The sequence below is a fragment of the Boleophthalmus pectinirostris genome, unplaced genomic scaffold (assembly GCF_026225935.1).
Source record: "Boleophthalmus pectinirostris isolate CB_2022bp ecotype Guang Dong unplaced genomic scaffold, ASM2622593v1 HiC_scaffold_11, whole genome shotgun sequence".
NCBI lineage: Eukaryota > Metazoa > Chordata > Actinopteri > Gobiiformes > Gobiidae > Boleophthalmus > Boleophthalmus pectinirostris.
In genome coordinates, this window is record NW_026570994.1 from 14,736,805 (window position 1) to 14,757,409 (window position 20,605).

A 20,605-nucleotide genomic window follows, 5' to 3' on the forward strand; every position below is an offset into this window, starting at 1 on the left:
AAAACAAAAACATCTCGGAGAAAAACACTTGTCAGACCCTCCACCACAAAAGTTACACAATGCACATTTAAACAGCCAAAAATCTTCCATCCATCAGTTTTCTTCTGCTTATCCAGACTCTTTTCCACCTTGTTATGTCATGTGGTAATACAGGAAGTGCTCCACTTTGTTTTTAAACTCCACACAACTTCAGTAAAATCATTTGGATAATTTCAGACATGGACTTGTCATCAGAGCTTTAAACTACTCCACACATTCATGGTTTGACAATCAGGTACCCCAGAAGAAGTCTTCTACTACTACTACTACTACTACTACTACTACCACTACCACTACAGCCAACAACATCTATAAGTTACAAATACTAGTGGTAACTGTTGATAAGTAACATTAGATTAAGAACTTTTAAGAGCTACTAATCTTACTTCTGGTACTACAACCACTACTACTACTGTTACTACTACTACTACTACTACTACCACTACTGCTACTACCACTACCACTACTACTACAGCCAACAACATCTATAAGTTACAAATACTAGTGGTAACTGTTGATAAGTAACATTAGATTAAGAACTTCTAAGAGCTACTACTCTTACTTCTGGTACTACTACTACCACTACTACTACTGTTATTACTACTACTACTACCACTACTGCTATGACTACTATCAATACTGCTACTAACAACAACTACTACTATCACTACTACTAGTTGTACATCAACTGCCAACAACAACTCTACTATTGTTACAAATACTTGTAGTAACTGTTGACAAGTAACTTTAGACTAAGAACTTTTAAGAGCTACTACTCTATTACTTCTGGTCCTGCTACTACCACCACTACCACTACTACTACGACTATTACTACTACTACCACTACTATTAATACTACTACTACTCCTAGTACATCTACTGCCAGCAACAACTATACTATTGTTACAAATACTTGTAGTAACTGTTTATAGGTAACTTTTCCTCCAAATAGAGGCTGTAAAAGAAATCTGTAGTTTTTATTATGATATTGTTTTTATGTCCATTCTGTCGACTGTTTGATCATTTGGGAAATCACGAGAAAAAGCCACAGTCCAGCTCAGATCAATTCTTCTGCAGCACAAAGGCAGAGCTGGACTCACCACACCACCAGCTCTGTGCCAATTTTCTATTTCACACATTTTTTGGGTTTGTTTTTTCTATTATTTTTTTGGTGAAGTTAAGTCTGATATTTGTAGTATGGTGTATGTTTCTTACTACTGCTACTACCAACAACTACTTACTGATAATAACTAATACTGCAAGAAGTCAAAGTTGTACTCAAAAAATGTACTTTAACATTCAAATATAGAACTACTACTACTACTCTTACTATGAATGCCTACTACCTCCAACTGCTACTGCCACAACTACTAACAAAAACAACTACTTACTATTACTACTACAACTTCAACACTACTACTACTACTTACTATTACTACTACAGCTTCAACCACTACTACTAACAAAAACAAAAACAACAGCAACTTAGTATTACTACTACTACCGAAAACAACTACTTACCATTACTACTCTGACTTCCACTCCACAGATAATTACTACTGTTACTACTTACAACTACTTAACTACTTGCCCACTACTGTGTACTACTACTACTACTAAACTACAACTACTTAACTACTACTTGTTACTAAACGACTTTACTTAACTACGACTACTACGAAAAACTACTACTACTACTACTACTTACTAATAGAAATACATACTACTAACAACCACTACATTACTTCTCCTGCTACTACTACTACTACTGCTACTGCTACTGCTACTGCAACTGTGTTTGACATAAAAAAAACTAAACTAAACAAAACAAACATCAGATCCTCTGGTTGGTGGTGTGATTCTAGCTCCCACATATGAATGCTGTTGTTGTGTCCTTGGGCAAGACACTTAACCCACCTCACCTCCAGTGTCTGTGTACACTGGTGTATGAATGGGTGAGTGGTTCCTTGTTGTAAAAGGCTTTGTTGGAGATGGAAGAGCGCTATATAAAAACGTGACCATTTACAACTACCGCTACTATTCTTTTACAGCACAAAGGCAGAGCGAGACTCGACAGATGATGGGCTTTGGGTCATTTTTCAATTCCCCATATTTTTGGGGGGGGGTTTGTTTTTTATTATTTTTGGTGAAGTGCAGTCTGGTGTTTGTAGTATGGTGTGTATGAGCTGCCAATACCACTGGGCTGAATGCTAATGATCGCCTAACTGTCTGAGAGCTTTCAAAAGCAACAGGAACAGACGCGAGGTGTGAGGGGACCACAGCCAGACTCACATGTGATTCAAACTGGAAGAAAAAATTGGCAAAGTTTAATATTTTCACCAGAAGTTTGTTCAAATGAAGCAAACAAAACACTGGTACATGCAAGAGCAGAGGATCCCACTCCCAGCCACAAGGCAGTAAAGAGACAAATGATAAGTCTACGTTATAGATAGAAAATATAGTCAACAACAACTACTTATTAACAGAAACAAATACTACTAACAACCACTACTTTAATTCTCCTGCTACTAACACTACTACTACTGTACTGACAACTGCTTAGTACTACTGCTACTGCTACTACAACTACTGCTACTACTGCTGCAAGAAGTCGGATTTGTACTCAAAAAATGTACTTTAACATTCAAATAGAGATATACCACTACTACTCTTACTACAACTATCCTACTATATTTAAAGGTATTATGAATGAAAATTAATACTTTTAAACATATCTTCTAGTTGAGGGACTAATACTTGATACTTATGATGAAGAAAAACTACTTTATTACTTCATATACTTAAAGGCCTGTCCAAATGTCAAGGTTTTTTGGTCAAAACTGTGAAGTTTTTATTCGTTTCGTCCACACGGAGCCAGTGTTTCGGGTGGGCAAAAACAGTGTTTTTTGAGAACGGGTTCTAGAGTGGAGAAATCTGAGGACATTCGGCATTGCGTTGTCGTATGGATAAGCAAATCACAACTTTTGGAAAACGATGACGTCACGACCCCGTCATCGCCAGAGTCCACCGATGCAGTGAAGACTGCAGCCCTCAATCTAGCCTCTGCGGACCACAAGACCATTGCCGAAAAGGGACAGGTGTAGCCTAAGGCGCTGCTAACAACACACACCACGCAGATTACGCACACGGATCATTAACAAAATGTACGCACGGGTAATTAAAGTGTTGGATTTTGAGACCAAGTTATTCTAATAATTCTCATCCAAACCTTATGGCTAAAAATGAAAACTTAAGCTTAATTTTTGCAAAACAAAACGTCTATATTTTTGGGCTACATCTAAAATAGGATAAATTACTTTAAAGTTTCAAAAAACAGTGATGAGATATGCATTATTAAATATTATTATCATTGTTTACAGCACCACTTATAGGTGTGGCGTATGTATTACATCGTTTTCACTCAGTGCTCCGTTGTCATCTGCACGTGAATATTTATTGGTTGACACGTGTGTGGACGCAAATTTTTTCAACCCGCAAAAAAAAAATCCAAGAGTGTTGTCGTGTGGATGTAGCCTAAGACTGAACTTGACATTTTTACCCAGTTTTCTTGTATTTAACACCAATATTCTCTTTTATATTGCCGTTTCAGGAGACTACGTGCTGATGACCGTGTACTTTGACCTGAGCAGGAGAATGGGCTATTTCACCATTCAGACGTACATCCCCTGTATCCTCACTGTGGTCCTGTCCTGGGTCTCCTTCTGGATCAAGAGCGACGCCACACCAGCCAGAACTGCTCTAGGTACAGTAAAAAGTCTAATACTCAGACCTGTGGAGTAACCAGCCAAAACATTATGACCACAGACACACAGAAAACTTAAAGGGGTCCAGACCTTAAAGTTTTTTGTATTGTAATGACATTTTTAATCCATACAACCACTTTTAATAAGCCTGGTTTAGACATGTCAGAACAGTGTATAAGGTTTGTGGTCTTAATGTTATGCTTAGATTGTAGATATATGTACTATGTTTGCATGTGTAAATGTGTTTTTGACTTTTTTGTTGCGTGATTTTGTTTCTGTTTTATTGCATGCTTTCTATCAGTTGTGTTGCCTGGGTGTTTTGCATGGACTTGATTCACTGTTGGCAAATTTGGAGGTAAGATCTACAGCATTTTAAGCATCATTGACGATTACAACCGCAAAAGTAATCGCAGTAGAATAGAAATCACAATTTGCAAGGACGCAATTAGCAAATCACAAAGGGTACAATATTTGAAAGCACCATAATTTCCTCCACAAACAACAATATCTCCCTGTAGTTTAACCCGGTAGTTTAGATTTTTACAAACATCTTCTGAAATGTGATTCTTGTATTAGTTTGTCAGTTCATATTTCAGTCTTTTGGTCAATTCTTCTGGATGTGTTTAAAATTTGAACTTTGAACACAATCCTGTTATTAGTGCAATATGATATCAGTCCAATATGTTTATTGTCTTAAAAATAACTAAATTGGAGTGCTACACTGGATCAAAAAAAATTACGCATACAGGTGCTCATCAAAACGGACGGCTTAGATTCTCGTAAAGTAAAAAAAAGTAGTCAAAACACATAGTCACGCCAATGTGTTTTGGACTACTTATGTTTATTGTCTTGTTTTGTCACTGTCTTTGTGTGTTTCAAAAATGGACCATGAGTCTGTAATAAAGATGAAATTAAATAAATGGCAAAGCTAATCTAAATCAAAATGCGGGTAAAAAAAAAAAAAAAAAAAAAAAGAAAAACAAAAATGATATTTTAATTTGATATTTTGCCCAGACCATGCAGCCCTGTTGATGATTACAACTACCAATATTATCCAGTGTTGTGAGTTTTCATCTGTTTCCATGGTAACACAATGCACACATTAGCAAACACTGCCAAAAAAGTTTGAAGATCGTCTGAAAACTCAAGAAAAAATACAGAATGCATTTAAACTGCACATTTTCAGGAGCCTGTGATTGATACAAACGTTCATGGTCCTGTTCAATTAAGGCTAACTTGAATAACTTAGCGCTTCAGACAGAGCAGTGCCTCCTGTTAGCATCACACTCCCAGGGAATATTGATGGCATCAGCTGCAAAATATCAATAAAACCATTTATCATCCACTCCTTCTTCTCCCTTAACCCCGATATGATCTGTACATAAGAAGTACTTGCAGCTCTGAAGCACTGATGCTCAAAGCTATTAATATTATTATTTTGGACTCAGAATATCAGACAAGGTCATCTGGAAGAGTCAGCTACATTATACTACTTAAATCAGACCTCTCTACATCTTTGTTCACTGTGAAATTATGAAAAGCGCTCATAAAATTCCAATCAAAAAGGCAAGGTTAAAGTGGGACAAAACACCAAAGCGCCGCACACATCCACACTGTAAATAGAAAAATAATACCTGGAAGACTAAAGGTAAGCGGGAGGGAAGGGGGCGGGGTCTGGGGTTATAAGGAGCAGTGTGATTGGCTGGCTGGCACCTGGTTGTCATCAGGGCAGTCATGTGTGATGTCACCTGGTACTTGAAATTGCAATGGCCACAGAAGGCAGCATACATTTTCACAGTTTTATACATTTTTGACTAGAAATTTACCAAGTTTACATCAACATAGTCAAAAAATAACTAAGAACAGTAGACTATTCTATTAAAACACACAGTTTAGTCATGAAAAGTCTTAATATATAATAACAAAAAGATAGAAAAATCTGTTGATGACTTGCTATCTCATACTTGCTTCTCTGCAAATTTAATTCATACAATTTTTATTTTTATTTCAAGCTAAATTTAAATTTTAGTTTTTAATTGTGATCCCAAAATAATATAAAAACAAATATCCTTTAAACATAAAAAATAAAAAGACTTTCTACAGTGAAAATAAATTGATGGTTGATTTATTCTGTGACTGAACTCAATTTCACTAAAATGTAAAACTATTTAAAAATATATGATTTATTATTTTGAAATCATCTCTTTTTTTTTTTTTTTTTTCTTTTTTGGCCATTGAAAATTTATGCATGAGACAATATAGCCAGTATTTGTAGTATAGTAAACGAACTGGAACAAATAGTGCCTAAATTATGTTCAAAATCTCAATCTCAACTCCAGCAATCACCATTTTGTCCAAAGCTACACAAAACATGCAACTCAATAAGAGATTAACCTGCGTCTTATCCCGAGTTTACACAGGGATAGTGGACACAGCGGGAATAGAACATAGCGGACATGTTCAGTAGTAAAGAGATCCAAGCTGCTTCACTTCAGATAAACTCCCCAGACAGAAAATCATTTAGCCCTTTCTCTCCCCTGTTTTCTTTAGCCGGGCTTTATCCACTTCCTAAAGGGGAGGACAGATAAGCCACGGCACGCGGCAGGGACCGGAGTACTGGCAGGTGAGGGCTCTTGGCAGGTAGCGGGCACAAAATGTCGCACAGAGGTGGGAGTCGAGTGAGAGAGAAAAGAGGGGGAAAAAAAGGTGATTCTACCTTTGGACGGCGCGCTAACGTGAGCCAGGTGGTCCCTCCGCTGAGCTGTCAGTCAAACAGAAGGTGGTTTCCCGGGAGACCTACAGTAAAGGTGGGATCGGATTAGAGAGGTTAGAAAAACATGATATAAAGGTGTACTGTGTAACTTTATTTTTGGGGGTCCGTCACCTGCTTGTTTCTATGGATATGTCATTGCTCTGCCTGGAATGTTCCACAGTATGACATTAAACAGCTCTACTTCACATTTATTCAATTACAGGTGGTTTTATTACGGAAGCCCTGAGAGGCAAGAGGAATAAAAAAATAAGAGGCTGGTCATTTGGGCTCTATTTTCTAAGTGTTTTTTTTTTTTTTTCCACAAACTCAAAAATTTATTTTTTTTTTTTTCTCAAAAAAAAATAAAAAAAAATAATAATAATAATAATTCCACTTTTTTTTTTGTAAATTTTTTTTTTCTAAAATTTTTTTTCAACATTTTTTTTCTACAAATTTTTATTTTTTTTGTCACGTTGATGTGGCCGATGGGAAAAAAAATAAAATAAAATAAGACACCACTCAAAGCCTAAGTGTTTTCCAGTGTTTTCTGTTTTCATCAGTCACATCAATGGTGGAAAAAAATATATATATATATTTATATTTTTGCGCACCCCTATTTAATGCCATACTGTGAAACATTTCATACAAAACAGTAACACCACATAACAGACGGTCCACCAGAAAAGTTACAGAATGCAGCTTTATAATAGCCTGATTCATCGTCTGACCTCGCAGCATTAGGATTTGTTCGCTTCGTTTTTTTCATTTAACCAATCACTGCTATTTGGTCGTGACATATGTAATGCGCCGCTAACGGAGCTAATTGGTATATTAAGCTTTTTCCAAATCCCATAGGAAGAAGGGCAACAACGTCTTTCCCCTTGATAAAATTCACCAAACATTCTCTTTATTCTGGCTTTAAATCCTCGATCTTGGGAATCGTTGCCAACACAGAACGTATGGCTCTTCGCTGATTGGCTGGTGCCGGGACTCACACTTCCGGGGTTCTTGCAAACTGTCTAGTGTATTCTGATTCCTGACCTAGTCGCTGGAGAGAAATGAAATTGAGCTAGGTGGCGCCACACTGGATAACTTTACAGGTCTATTGCAGGACTTTTTTGGTGGAGGGGACACCATCTGTTTGTCTCCATGTTGCTGTGGGTAGAATGTACCACAGTATGGCATTAAATTTACCAATCTCCATGGAGACAAGCAGGTTACACTACTCGTTACAAGTTATATCTGTGGATAGGCAAGCCCACGAACAGTAAGAACACATGTTTTTCAAGATATGCTCAATAATAAGGCAGGAATAGTAGTAATAATTAAAGAAAAGCTAATGGCGTACCTTCCATCTGAAAAGTTACACAGTGCACCTCTTTAAAAAATGTAGACTCTCACACTGGATAGTCTGTCAGATGTAAAAAAAAAAAAATATCTATTTTGTGTCTAGACTCTTTTTAGAATACAAAAGTTTCAAACTACAAAAGAAAACATTCAAAACGCAGTACCAATTTTGAGACACCAATGACAATAAAAGACACATTGAAAGACAACTCAATGCATTTTTCAACTCAGAAATTGTACTTTATTTATTTAGTATAGGAATGCAGAGTTCTGACATCGATCCAGACCAAACTAACTCAATTCCAATCTCCTCAATTTGATAATATTTGATTTTTTGACAATCTTAGCCTAGACCAGTGACACTCAAAACCCAGTGTATCGTCTTGGTTTTATATTGCTCTATCTTTCTTCATTCACTCACAAAATGGTGGAAGTAAGATACTAACACTTGCCAAAGCTGCCGTAGGGCTGACTGACAAAAAAGTGGCTGCTAATCTGCGCCAATCACATCCACATCTGTAATATTCTCTCCATTTGTACTAGAAATAGCTTTAAACAATGAGATCAAACCAACTGGACAAGCTTGAGTTACTAGAATCACATTTGCACAAATATAAGTGGGTGAAATGTCTTGCCCAATTACACAAAGATAGGATCAAACCACCAACCAATGATTAATCTACTATATTTGTTATATTCTATCCATTTCTACTAAAAATGGAGTTGAGATTGAACCAACTAGACAGACTTCAGTTGCTACAATCACATTTGCACAGACATAGGTGGGTGAAATGTCTTGCCCAGTGACACAAAGCTGGAATCAAACCACTAACCAACATTCGCTCTATCACTTTGACGACTGTAATGTTTTCCTCAAGATAAAATAGCATTAATTTGTATTTAAAATGAGATCGCACCAACTAGATAGACTTGAGTTAATAGAATAGAATAAAACTGAAATAAAATAAAAACAAAATAAAAATAGAAATAAAAAAAATAAAAAATAGAAATAAATAAAATAAAATAAGATTTAAAAAAAAAATAAAAAAAATATATAGAAATAAAATTAAAATTAAAAAAATAATTAAAAATTAAAAACATAAAAAATAAAATTAAAACAGAAATAAAATAGAATAAAACAGACATTTGCAGAGACATAGGTGGGTGAAATGTCTTGCCCAATGACACAAAGCTGGAATCTAACCACCAACCAACAATTACTCTACCATACCTGGAATATTCTCTCCATTTGTACTAGAACTAGCTTTAAACAATGAGATCAAACTAGCTAGACTTGGGTTCAATGAAATTTCAACCAATCCCAGTTCCTACGGAAAAGGGAATTACAATAAGTTAGCGGTAAACAGAAGACGTTTCCAGCATCAATCCTTGTTCCGAGACAATTTATCCGACACAGCTATTCGCTACCAGCTAACAGATACAACCGTTTACCCACAATGCATTGCGTGTAACCTTTTATTGACAATCCTGGCTCTTATTTGCTATTCGTAACCTTTGCGTTGAACTTTCAATTGACAAATTTACCAAGATGCAGACCGAAATCATGCATTAGGAGCAAGGGTTTTCCATGTCTGTGTAAAGCTGCACTGCGTAATTTTTTGGTTGAGGGTCTGTCACCTGCACTGTTGGGCAAATTACTTCAAAACTGTAATGAGCTATTTATGACTTTTACTGTCATTTCAAAGTAATTTGTTACATTACAACATTACTGTATTTAAAATGTAAGACATTACAGGACTATTGCAGCACTTTTTACTTTTACTTTTTTAAATAACAATCAGCGAGCAAAGATGCAGTATATTTACTGAACCAGGACTAAATCAGGACTGAACTGAGGACTGAACCAGGAGGATTGAACCAGCACTAAACTAGAGCTGAACCTGGACTCAACCAGGACTGAACCAGGACTAAACCAAGACTAAACCAGAACTAATCTTGGACCAGGTCTTGGAATCTAGGACCACCCCTGAGAGAACCCTGAGCCCGTGGAGCAGGGTGTCCGCAAAGCGTGATTGGGCATCAGCTGCGATTATTCCCAAGGGGCGCAGAGTTCTACACTGGTCCTTTCGCTCGCGTTTACCCGACGGTCTACACGGGCGCACCTCTGGGCCGGTCCCGACCTTTGGAACCGCAACGATGCCGTTTCACTGTTGCTGATATTGCGGTGATTTTAGAGAATTTGTATGAAGAAAAACAAAAAACTCACCACTACAATCCAGGTTAAAAATGCATTGTGAAGCACGTTACTGACATTTGTACCGAGTAAAATATTACCATTTTTTTCCCTGTCATGCCAAACATTACTGCGCTACAGCAAAAAGCAACGCATTACTGTAATTTGTTACTCCCTACACTGGTCACCTGCTGGTTTTTATGAAGTATGTCATTGCTCTGCCTGGAATGTTCGGCAGTATGACATTAAACAGCTCTACCTTACATTTAATCAATTACAGGTGGTTTTATAGCTCAAAAATACCTCATTCTGACTGTGAGTGGGATCGCCTCTCCACAGATCTGACCTGTAACTTGGTCTGGTTTGGTCTACATGAAGACAGAAGGATTTGAGTCCAATAAGGTTCATTTGGTCTTCCGATAATTTGTGTTATTAGGTTCTTCCGCTTCGTCTGAAAATAAATAAATAAATAAATAAGTATAATAACAAACAGAAAGGTTTAATGCCATACTGTGAAACATTTGGAAAAGGATTTGACGGACCCTCTACCAGAAAAGTGACACAATGCAGCTTTAAAGGACGATTGGTGAACTGGGTGGTGAACTCTTGAACCTGCCTGATCGTTACATCTGCCCCTGAAATATTAATGTGAAAATACCAGAAACGTCAAAACTCATAACTGATTTAAAAGGGTCTATCTCTGAGCAGTACAAATCTTGTATTTTACTTCAATATATTTTGTTCATGTACTCGCAGATATAAAAAAGCAAATACTACAAGTTAAATATTTTACCATTTCATATTAATCATTTAAGCGGACTTGATTTTTTTCCCGCAATTTAAGCCGTTTTTAAGTTTTACAAGGTCCAATATTAAACAAAATTGACTCTTGTGAGCTTTAAGCCGTGTTAAAAAAAGACCTGGAGTGTTTTGTTTTATTCCCACATCTGAATAAAACATGAGTGAACCTTTGTTAGTAGTCTGTCTACATCTCCAACATTCTCTCAAACGGAAAACACTCAGTTCCACCCTGTGATGTCATGTGGTGATACAGAAAGTGCCCCGCTGTGCTTTTAAACTCCACAAACCTTCACTAGAATCATTTCGATAGTTTCAAGCCTCGGAATTGCCAATCTCTACTGAACGAAAGGTAAAAGGTCCCTGTTACACTTGAGGACTACCACTTCATGACATCACAAGGTGGAGCAGAGCATTTTGAGTTCAGGAGATATAGACAGACTAATAACTCAGGCTACGTTTTTATGATGACAGTCTGAACAGAAGACGTAAAAGTAGTATCGTGTCTTCACTTTTTATTCCGTGTTTAGACAAGCGTTATCGGGAGGAAATCTGCGTGCATACGGTGACGCAAAAGTGTGTGGGATCCGGTTTCTGTGTACTGTTTGTATGTGACGTAAATGCGTACGTGACGTGAGCAGATCTGACCAGAGTTTTGCGTCTTGGGCAGTGTAGACGGAAACGCTACGGCGGAGCATATTCAACTTTTCCACTCTGGAGGGTGGTTTCAGATTTTTGCGTTTTTAAGCCCCAAAAACGCCGTCACCGTCTAAATGAAAGGCAGTTCCGATAAAATATTTTGACGTTTATACCCTCAAGTGTTCTCGTGTAAACAGGCCCTCAAACGTGTGAATGAAATAAAACATATCTCCAGGTCTGTTTTTGAGGAGGTAACATTATAACATGACATAAAAATCACCAAGTAAATTTTATGCAATATAAGACTTTTAAATGCAATACTGTAGAAAATTGTTTCCCAAAGACTAGGTTGTGATCCTCAGGTGGGTCGCAAGAGATTTTTTTGGGGTCACTTTGTCAAGATCTAGCCAGGCTGGCGCCACCTAGTGCCTCCGTTAAATTTTTTTTCTCTTCAGCGACTAGGTCAGGAATCAGAATACATTAGACGGTTCGCGAAAACCCCAGAAATACGAGTCCAGGCACCAGCCAATCAGCGAAGAGCCATACATTCTCTGTTGGCAATGATTCCCGAGATCGAGGATTTAAAGCCGAAACAAAGAGAATATTTGGTGAATTTTATCAAGGGGAAAGACATTATTGCTCTTCTTCCTACAGGATTTGGGAAAAGCTTAATATACCAGTTAGCCCCGTTAGCGACGCATTACATATGTCACGACCAAATATAAGCGATTGGTTAAATTTTAAAAAGTACCCGCCTACTGTCGAGCGAACTAACTCTAATGCTGTGAGGTGAGGCGGTTTCCACGAAGTGAAACCGTCTGATGAATCAGGCTGGTCACGATCTGCATGTAGGTTTGAAATATACAGCTCTGACACATGTTGAAATGTTAAGACATGTTTTGTATACTTTTTTCTAATCTTTTTGTCATTATTTTATTGACTATTTTGTTCCAGTATTGCTGGTTCATTTGAATGTTGAAAAGAAAAAGAAAATGGGCGACAATAGGCGACTGATGAATCCCTTTTTTTTGCTGCTTCATTTACTGTTTTTCATTGTTTAAAACTTGAGCAACACTAATAGTTCAGAGAGACACGATCACTCAGTCAACAAAAAAATATTCTCATTTCAATCCACTTTTATTTTGTGATTTACGGACAACATCTATTGACTTGGGTGGTGAAGGTTTGTCATTTTTAAAATATGGGTCCCCAGGAAAAAAAAACGTTTAGAATATTCCAGTCAAAGCAGTAACATTTCCACGGAGACAAGCTAACGGAAAGTGACATAATGCATCTTTAAAAACCACAATCTGATGAAATGTGACAACCAACAGCATCTTGACGTGCCCTCGAAATGGATGAACTTAAGAAGGTTTAAGATAAAGTACTCCAAATCAGTATTTTTTCAACCATACTTTCCAAATAGGAGCGTTTCCCTCTGTTGCCCGAAGTACAGTATATTCATTTTTTATTGCGCGGTGACTAATACCATATCTATTTATTTATATATAGGTCTGCTAAGCTCAAGGTACCATTTTGTTTACTCGCTGGACCATCGTTTTGCTCCAAGGTTGTGCATTTAAAACAGATTTCTTTTCTTTTCCAACATGTATTCCTTTGTTCCTGCTGAGGGCGCACTACCCTTGACGCGTCATAAACAACAAACACGCCGCAATGACAAATCTTAAAAGCCTGGAAAATGGCCGCAGATAAAGTGACGGTATTAAACGAGAAATGCACCATCTCCGACCGGCCGTGGGCGTGGACCGGGATTTTATAATGTAATGATTTCAGATGGAGGGCAGGGGGCTGTGTATGAAACTCTAAGGAGGATTTACCGTTTTAGCGACAATAAACTTATGATCTACAATGTTTACAGGTCCGATATTACGGAAAATCAACTCTTGTGAGATTTAAAGGTGCACTGTGTAACATTTTTTGGGCTTGAGGGTCCATCACGTCCATCAGAATCTGTGTATCATTCGTTCATTTGTTTTTCAAAATAAAACCAAAAATAAGAAAATGAAAAAAACAGCTATTTTCTTCATTATTTGTCTCCAAAACTAAAATGAAAAAAATGTATAATGATTGTGTTTTTTTCAGTTTTCGATTTTGTGTTTAAATGAATAATGGAAAAAACAGATAATGGCCATTTCCCGTTTCTATGACTTGGACTGCGATGCCGGACTTTTGTGCAGCATACAGGCTGAACCAGGACTGTACCAGGACTGAACTGGGTCTAAACCAAGACTGAACCAGGACTAAACCAGGACTGAGTGTTGGGACTGGCCCTGAGGTGTGCCCACGTACACTGTCAGGTGATCAGGACTGAGACTGGGACTAGACCAGGATTGAGCTCAGGACCAGATGGGGACCAAACCAGGACCAGACCAGGAATGAGACCGAGACGAGACCGGGACCAGACCAGAACTGAGACCGGTTTAGTCCTGGTTTAGACCTGGTTTAATCCTGGTTCAGTTCTGGTTTAGACCTGGTTTAGTCCTCCCAGGCCGGGACTGAGACTGGGACCATACCGGGACTGAGACCAGGACTGAGAACAGGACTGAGACCAGGACTGAGACCGGGACTGAGACCGGGACTGAGACCGGGACCAGAGCAGGACCAGACGGGGACTGAGACTGAGACTGGGACCGAGACCGAGACTGAGACCAGGACTAAGACCAGGACTAGACCAGGACTGAGACTAAGACCGAGACTGAGAACGGTTTAGTCCTGGTTTAGACTTGGTTTAGTCCTGGTTTAGTGCTGGTTCAGTCCTCTTTTAGTCCTGGTTCAGTCTTGGTTCAGTCCATATGCGGCACAAAAGTCTGGCAGTTTAAGTCATGGAAACAGGAAACAGTTATCCTTTTTTCCATTATTCATTTAAACACAAAATTAAAAACTGAAAAAAACAAATCCTTATCCATTTTTTCATTTTAGTTTTGAAGACAAATAATGAAGAAAATAGTTGTTTTTCCGTTTTGTTATTTTTGGTTTTATTTTGAAAATCGAATGAACGAATGATACACGGATTAAACAGATTGAAAACAGAGTTGGAGTTGTGTTTTGTTTCATTCACACGTCTGAGTAATCTTTTATTATTATTCCATCTACATCTGCAAAGCTCAAAACGTTCTGTTTCACTTTGTGATGTCATGAAACACAACTCAATGAGGAAACGTTATAACATAGATCAGAAAAGTGCGTAACAAGGGCCCTTTAAACTGAAAATTCCACCACAGAAATTTAACCTTTCCCCTGTTTTAAACTACAGGGATTTGATATCGTTTTGATGTCACATGAACGCACTCCGTCTCTTTTGCCTTAAGATTCCGTTGCTGTATTTCCCGCTGCGTCGCCATGGTATCCATCAGTCACACGAGCGGTTGTCATTGGCGATGTGTCAGATGGGTGTAGTTCCTGACAGGGATCCTCTTGGGAATTCTGCAAAGACGAAGAGTTACAGATGGAATGGAAAGACCACGGTGGTTCGCATTCAGAGTGGCGAAGATGGCGGGGCGCTGTGTTCACCGCTGGGATCAAATTACTTTTACGTTTGGAACGCCGTGTTTCCGAGTAGGAAGTCTTTATATGGGGAAAGAGATAAGAGTTACTCAGAACAAAAGGGGACATGATCGGAGATATCGCTCAGACTTATTTTAAATACAGATTCAGCGTAAAAAAATACTAAAACAAAACGTCTAATGTCTTCTTAAAGGATAATTCTTAAAGGAGGATTAAACAAAACACAACAAAAAACGTCGACTTATCTCCCAACAGTTCCATGACAGAGAGCAGACGCACGCTTTAACTCTTCATTATATGACAACTAATTGGATTATGTAAGGCTGTTGACCATCACGTTTCCTGCACTGTGAAGTCCACAGATGAGTGAAGCAATTATTCACTCAATTATAAAGATGTGCTGAAGACGGCGCCCCCTGTTGGAGCTTAGACATATAGCAACATTATAGGGCTGTCTGAGTGATTAGTCCTGGTTTAGAGCTGATTTAGTCCTGGTGCAGACCTGCTTTAGACCTACTTCAGATCTGGTTTAGATCTAGTTTAGACCTGCTTTAGACCTACTTTAGATCTGGTTTAGATCTAGTTAGGCCTGCTTTAAACCTGCTTTAGATCTGCTTTAGACTTGAACCTAGTTTAGACCTGGTTAAGACCTGAACCTACTTTAGATCTGCTTTAGACCTGCTTTAGGCCTGGTTTAGATCTGGTTTATACCTGGTTTAGACCTGCTTTAGATTTACTTTAGGCCTACTTTAGACCTAGTTTAGATCTGGTTTAGACCTGAACCTGGTTTAAACCTGGTTTAGACACGGTACAGAGGTTCTTTAGACATGCTTTAGACCTGCTTTAGACCTATTTTGGACCTATTTTAGACCTGCTTTAGACCTGCTTTAGACCTGCTTTAGACCTTGTTTAGACCCATTTTAGACCTGCTTTAGACCTGAACCTTGTTTAGATCTGGTTTAGACATGGTACAGACCTGGTTTAGACCTGCTTTAGACCTGAACCTGGTTCAGACCTGGTTTAGACCTGGTTTCAAGCTGTGTTAGACCTGCTTTAGTGCTGGTTAATACCTGCTTTAGACCTGAACCTGGTTTAGACCTGGTTTAGACCTGATTTAGACCTGGTTTAGACCTGGTTTAGACCTGGTTTAGACCTGGTTTAGTCCTGTTTTTGCCCTGGTTCAGACCTGGTTTAGACCTGGTTTTAGACCTGGTTTAGACCTGGTTTAGACCTGGTTTAGACCTGGTTTAGTCCTGTTTTTGCCCTGGTTCAGACCTGGTTTAGTCCCGGTTTAACCCTGGTTTACATGTGTTTTCTTACAGTATTATCTGAACAGAGACGTCTTTAATCAGGTTAGGTTCAGAGTCGTGCCCTGAGTCTGATCACTGCTTTTATTTAAACAGACGCGTAATTATTGTAAACAAACAAAAGTCTAGTGAGGTGAGGCAGGAAACATGGAAAATATACAGATCTTACTTTACATTTACTTGAGTTAACTTGAGTGGTTTTGGTCTCCGTGGAGAAAAGCATTTGATGGATCCTCCATCGGAAGAGTTACACAATGCACCTTTACGTCTTACAAGTGACAAAAGCTTTATGTTGACAAGAAATGATTTGAACATGTATTTCTTGCCCTGCTCCTTCAGATTTAGTTTCTTGACATTTTTTGTAATTTTTTGTCCTTTGAAAATACCAAATCTTGTGAATTATTTAATGTTTTGTCCTTAAATCCAGGAGAGACTGACCTCAGCACAACCACAAATCAACACAGAGCAAAGGCAGACTTGTTTTGGCTCAACTAAACCAACTAAAAATAAATACTTTAATCCTCTTATTGAATTTAAATATACTACTATTATTATTATTATCTTTTCAGACTGGTTCAACACATATTTAAATCTACATTTTATTGTATATTTTAATTCTAATCATTGTAAATATTTTATGGTTTTAACTGTGTTTTGTACTTCCTTGAAAGTCTGACTTTCTGATCAAATAAAATAAAATAAACTTGCACAACAAAAAGGAAAACGGCGATGCTGGACTTTTGCGCCACATATGGTTTGAACCAGGACTGAACCAGGATTAAACCAGGACTAAAACAGGGACCCGACAGGCATGCTCGTGTCCACTGTCAGGTGATCAGGACTGAGACCGGGAACAGACCAGAACCAGGACCAGGACGGAGACCAGGACCAAACCGGGACTGAGACAGGGACCAGACTAGAACCAGGACTGAGACCGGGACCAGACTGGGACTGAGATTGGGACCAGACTAGAACCAGGACTGAGACCGGGACCAGACTGGGACTGAGATTGGGACCAGACTAGAACCAGGACTGAGACCGGGACCAGACTGGGACTGAGACTGGGACCAAACCGGGACTGAGACAAGGACCAGACCGGAACCAGGACCAGGACTGAGACCAGACCGGAACTGAGACCGGGACCAGACCAGAACAAGATCAGGACTGAGACTAGAACTGAAATCGACACCAGACTGGGACTGAAACCGGAAGCGGACCAGGACCAGACCGGGACTAGACCAGGACTGAGACCAGGACTGAGACCGGTTGAGTCCTAGTTTAGTCCCATTTCAGCCCGTTTGCAGCACAAAAAGTCTGGCATCGCAGTCTAAGTCACGGAAACTGAAAACGGCCTCATCTTTTTTTTCCATTAATCATTTAAACACAAAATCAAAACTGAAAAAACGAATCGTTATCTGTTTTTTTTTTTTTTTTCATTTTGGTTTTGGAGATAAATAATGAAGAAAATAGTTGTTGTTTTTTCTTCGTTTTCTTACTTTTGGTTTCATTTTAAGAAACGAATGAACAAATGATACACAGATTGTCGTTACCTCCTCAAAAACAGACCTGGAGTTGTGTTTTGTTTCATTCACACGGTTGAGTAACTCTGTTTTATTAGACTGTGTGCATCTCCAAAACTCAAAATGCAAGGTGGGTTTGTGTGTTAAACGTGCGCGAATGAAACAAAACACAACTCCGGATCTGTTTGCGATGCGGAAACATAACAACAGATCAGAAAACGGCGTAACACGAGCCCTTATAGATGAATAATTAAACTATTAACTGTACAAGAGCCGGCCACTTCGCTGTACCTTTTGTTCGCCCTGCTTTATCAGCGCACCTACTTCTCCCATATGAATGTACACACAAAAAAAAATGACTCAATACATCCCGGGCGCCATGGAAACAAGATAATCGGCGTTCACTTCACCTGTCAGCTCTCGTAATCTCTTTGTCACGGCGTCGATCAATGACAATACAGCTGTAAGTCTGAGCACTGTAAAACTCTTCTATTCATTCTAATGGGCTGTAGAGACGTTATTATTATTATTCTACTGTATAGGCTGGTACAGTGGATAATGAATGAAATTAATCTTGTCATCTCAGCAGCTATTAGTGGGGGGCTGTGTATGGCAGAGAGGGAACATTCTGTCCTATAGCTGCTGTTGTAAGAGGCAGCGGAGTTTAAGAGTTTAAGGAAGTTTCGTGAATATAAAGATGAGTTAGTGCATTTCTAAAGCTGCAGTTCGAGGTTCTGACAAAAGGAAAAGGTGGGAAGTAAAAAATGTAAAAGTTCCCAGTCGTTTATGTAAAGGTGCGTTTTACTTTTACAGTGGAGCATGTTCAGTCGTTTGTGCTGAACTATATTTTAGAAGCTGATTAGACTGGATTTAAAGCAGGTTTAGACCAGGTTTAGAGTAGGTTTTGACCAAGGTTAGACCAGTTTAGGTTTAGACTGGATTTAGAGCAGAATTAGAACATGTTTAGACCAGGTTTTGACATTGTTTTGACATGATTTCGACATGATTTAGACCAGGTTTAGACCAGGTTCAAAACAGGTTTAGACTGGGCTGAGAGTTTATCCCAGGTTTAGACTGGGACCTTGTTTAGACCTTGTTTCGACATGTTTTTGACTTGATTTAGACCAGGTGTAAACCAGGTTTAAAACAGGTTTAGACCGGGTTTACACCAAGTTTAGAACAGGTTTAGACCGGGGTTTAGACCAAGTTTAGACCAAGTTTAGAACAGGTTTAGACCGGGTTGAGACCGAGTTAAGACCAGGTTAAGACCAGGCTGAGACCAGGTTTAGACTTAGTTTAACCCAGGTTTAGATTGGATTCACACCGGTTTATATTTGGTTTGGACCTGATTTAAAACTGATTTAAATCTGGTTTAGTCCGGGTTTAGACCAGGTTTAGATCTCGTTTAGACCTTGTTTAGACCTTGTTTCGACATGGTTTTGACTTGATTTAGACCAGGTTTAGACCAGGTTTAGACCAAGTTTAGAACAGGTTTTAAACCAGGTTTTAGACCAGGTTTAGACCGGGTTTAGACTAAGTTTAGACCACACTGAGACCAGGTTGAGACTGAGTTTAGCCCAGGTTTAGACTGAATTTAGACCTGTTTAGATTTGGTATGGATCTGATTTAAACTGATTTAAACCCGATTTAGACTTTTTAGAACCAGTTTCGACTGGATTTAGAGCAGGTTTAGACGAGGTTTAGACCTGGTTTAGACGTGGTTATGATCTGGTTAAAGCCTAGTTGAGACCTTACCTTACAAATACTGTTAAAGAATCTGCTGTTAGTAGAATTTCTACATGATATTGCAAAGAGACTGGATTGAAAAATCAAGAAAACATTATAACATAGATTAGAGAATAGAGTAATATGATTGTTTTGTTTTTTTTATTAAACTCAGTCCTTCCCCCAGCACATGGTTCACTAGCAGAACAGTGCGTCTTTAAACATCACACTGGTCATATTGTTTTGCTCAGTTGTTGTTGTCACATTTTACAGCGACAGACTTCGATCCAGCGGAGAGCTCCATTCCTCCTCCAGCTCCCCTCTGGACCTGCACTAGCATTTAACAGCTGTGTCACCCTAAATTAACTCCCCACCTGCCTCCGTGCCCACGAGCAAGGAACTACAGGGCTCCACTGCTGCTTCTCTCAAACCAAGAGAAGAAAGAGAAAGAGTGATTTTTTTCAAGTCTCAATGAAAAAAAGCAAGCGTAAAATAAAAATAAAAATAAAAATAAATTCCTATCCGAGCGAAACAGTTTTAAAATCTGCCAAATATAAAACCAAGTGGTGCATGTGGGCGCCGGTTCAATTACAAATCATTATTTACTGGTAGAGATTGGGATCCAAACAAGTAAAGCATTGTTGGGGGTTGTCAGAGTCATTCAAATCTTTTTCCGCTTGAAAAATATCGACTTTTACTGGAAAATAAAGAAACACAGACCAAAATTTATTGTAAATGGAGGCTTTTGTGAAACTTTTAGCACTTGTTTTTTTTATATTACTTTAACTTTAATACTGCAGATATCAGCGATGTGTTTTTAGAGGCAGTTTGTCGAGTGAAAACCATATTGGGGGTGACCTACATGTGCCTCTATGGTGGAATGTTCAACGATACAGTGCGTGCATTAAAAAGAGCACAGTATTAAGTTTTAAGATGGTCTGAAAACTGCATATTTAGGCTGAGCTCTTCTCTCAAAACACCTTGTGATGTCGTGC

The 20,605-nt window shown here is 38.6% G+C and overlaps 1 protein-coding gene across 1 annotated transcript in view; it reads left to right on the top strand.

Annotated features, from left to right (window-relative positions):
- LOC110153193 (gamma-aminobutyric acid receptor subunit gamma-3-like) overlaps positions 1-20,605 on the top strand; it is a 217,846-nt gene that overhangs the window by 174,443 nt on the left and 22,798 nt on the right. Inside the window, exon 8 of the mRNA XM_020917072.1 lies at positions 3,650-3,802. Within this exon, the coding sequence (XP_020772731.1) occupies positions 3,650-3,802 (153 nt within the window). The remainder of the gene's footprint in view (positions 1-3,649; positions 3,803-20,605) is intronic.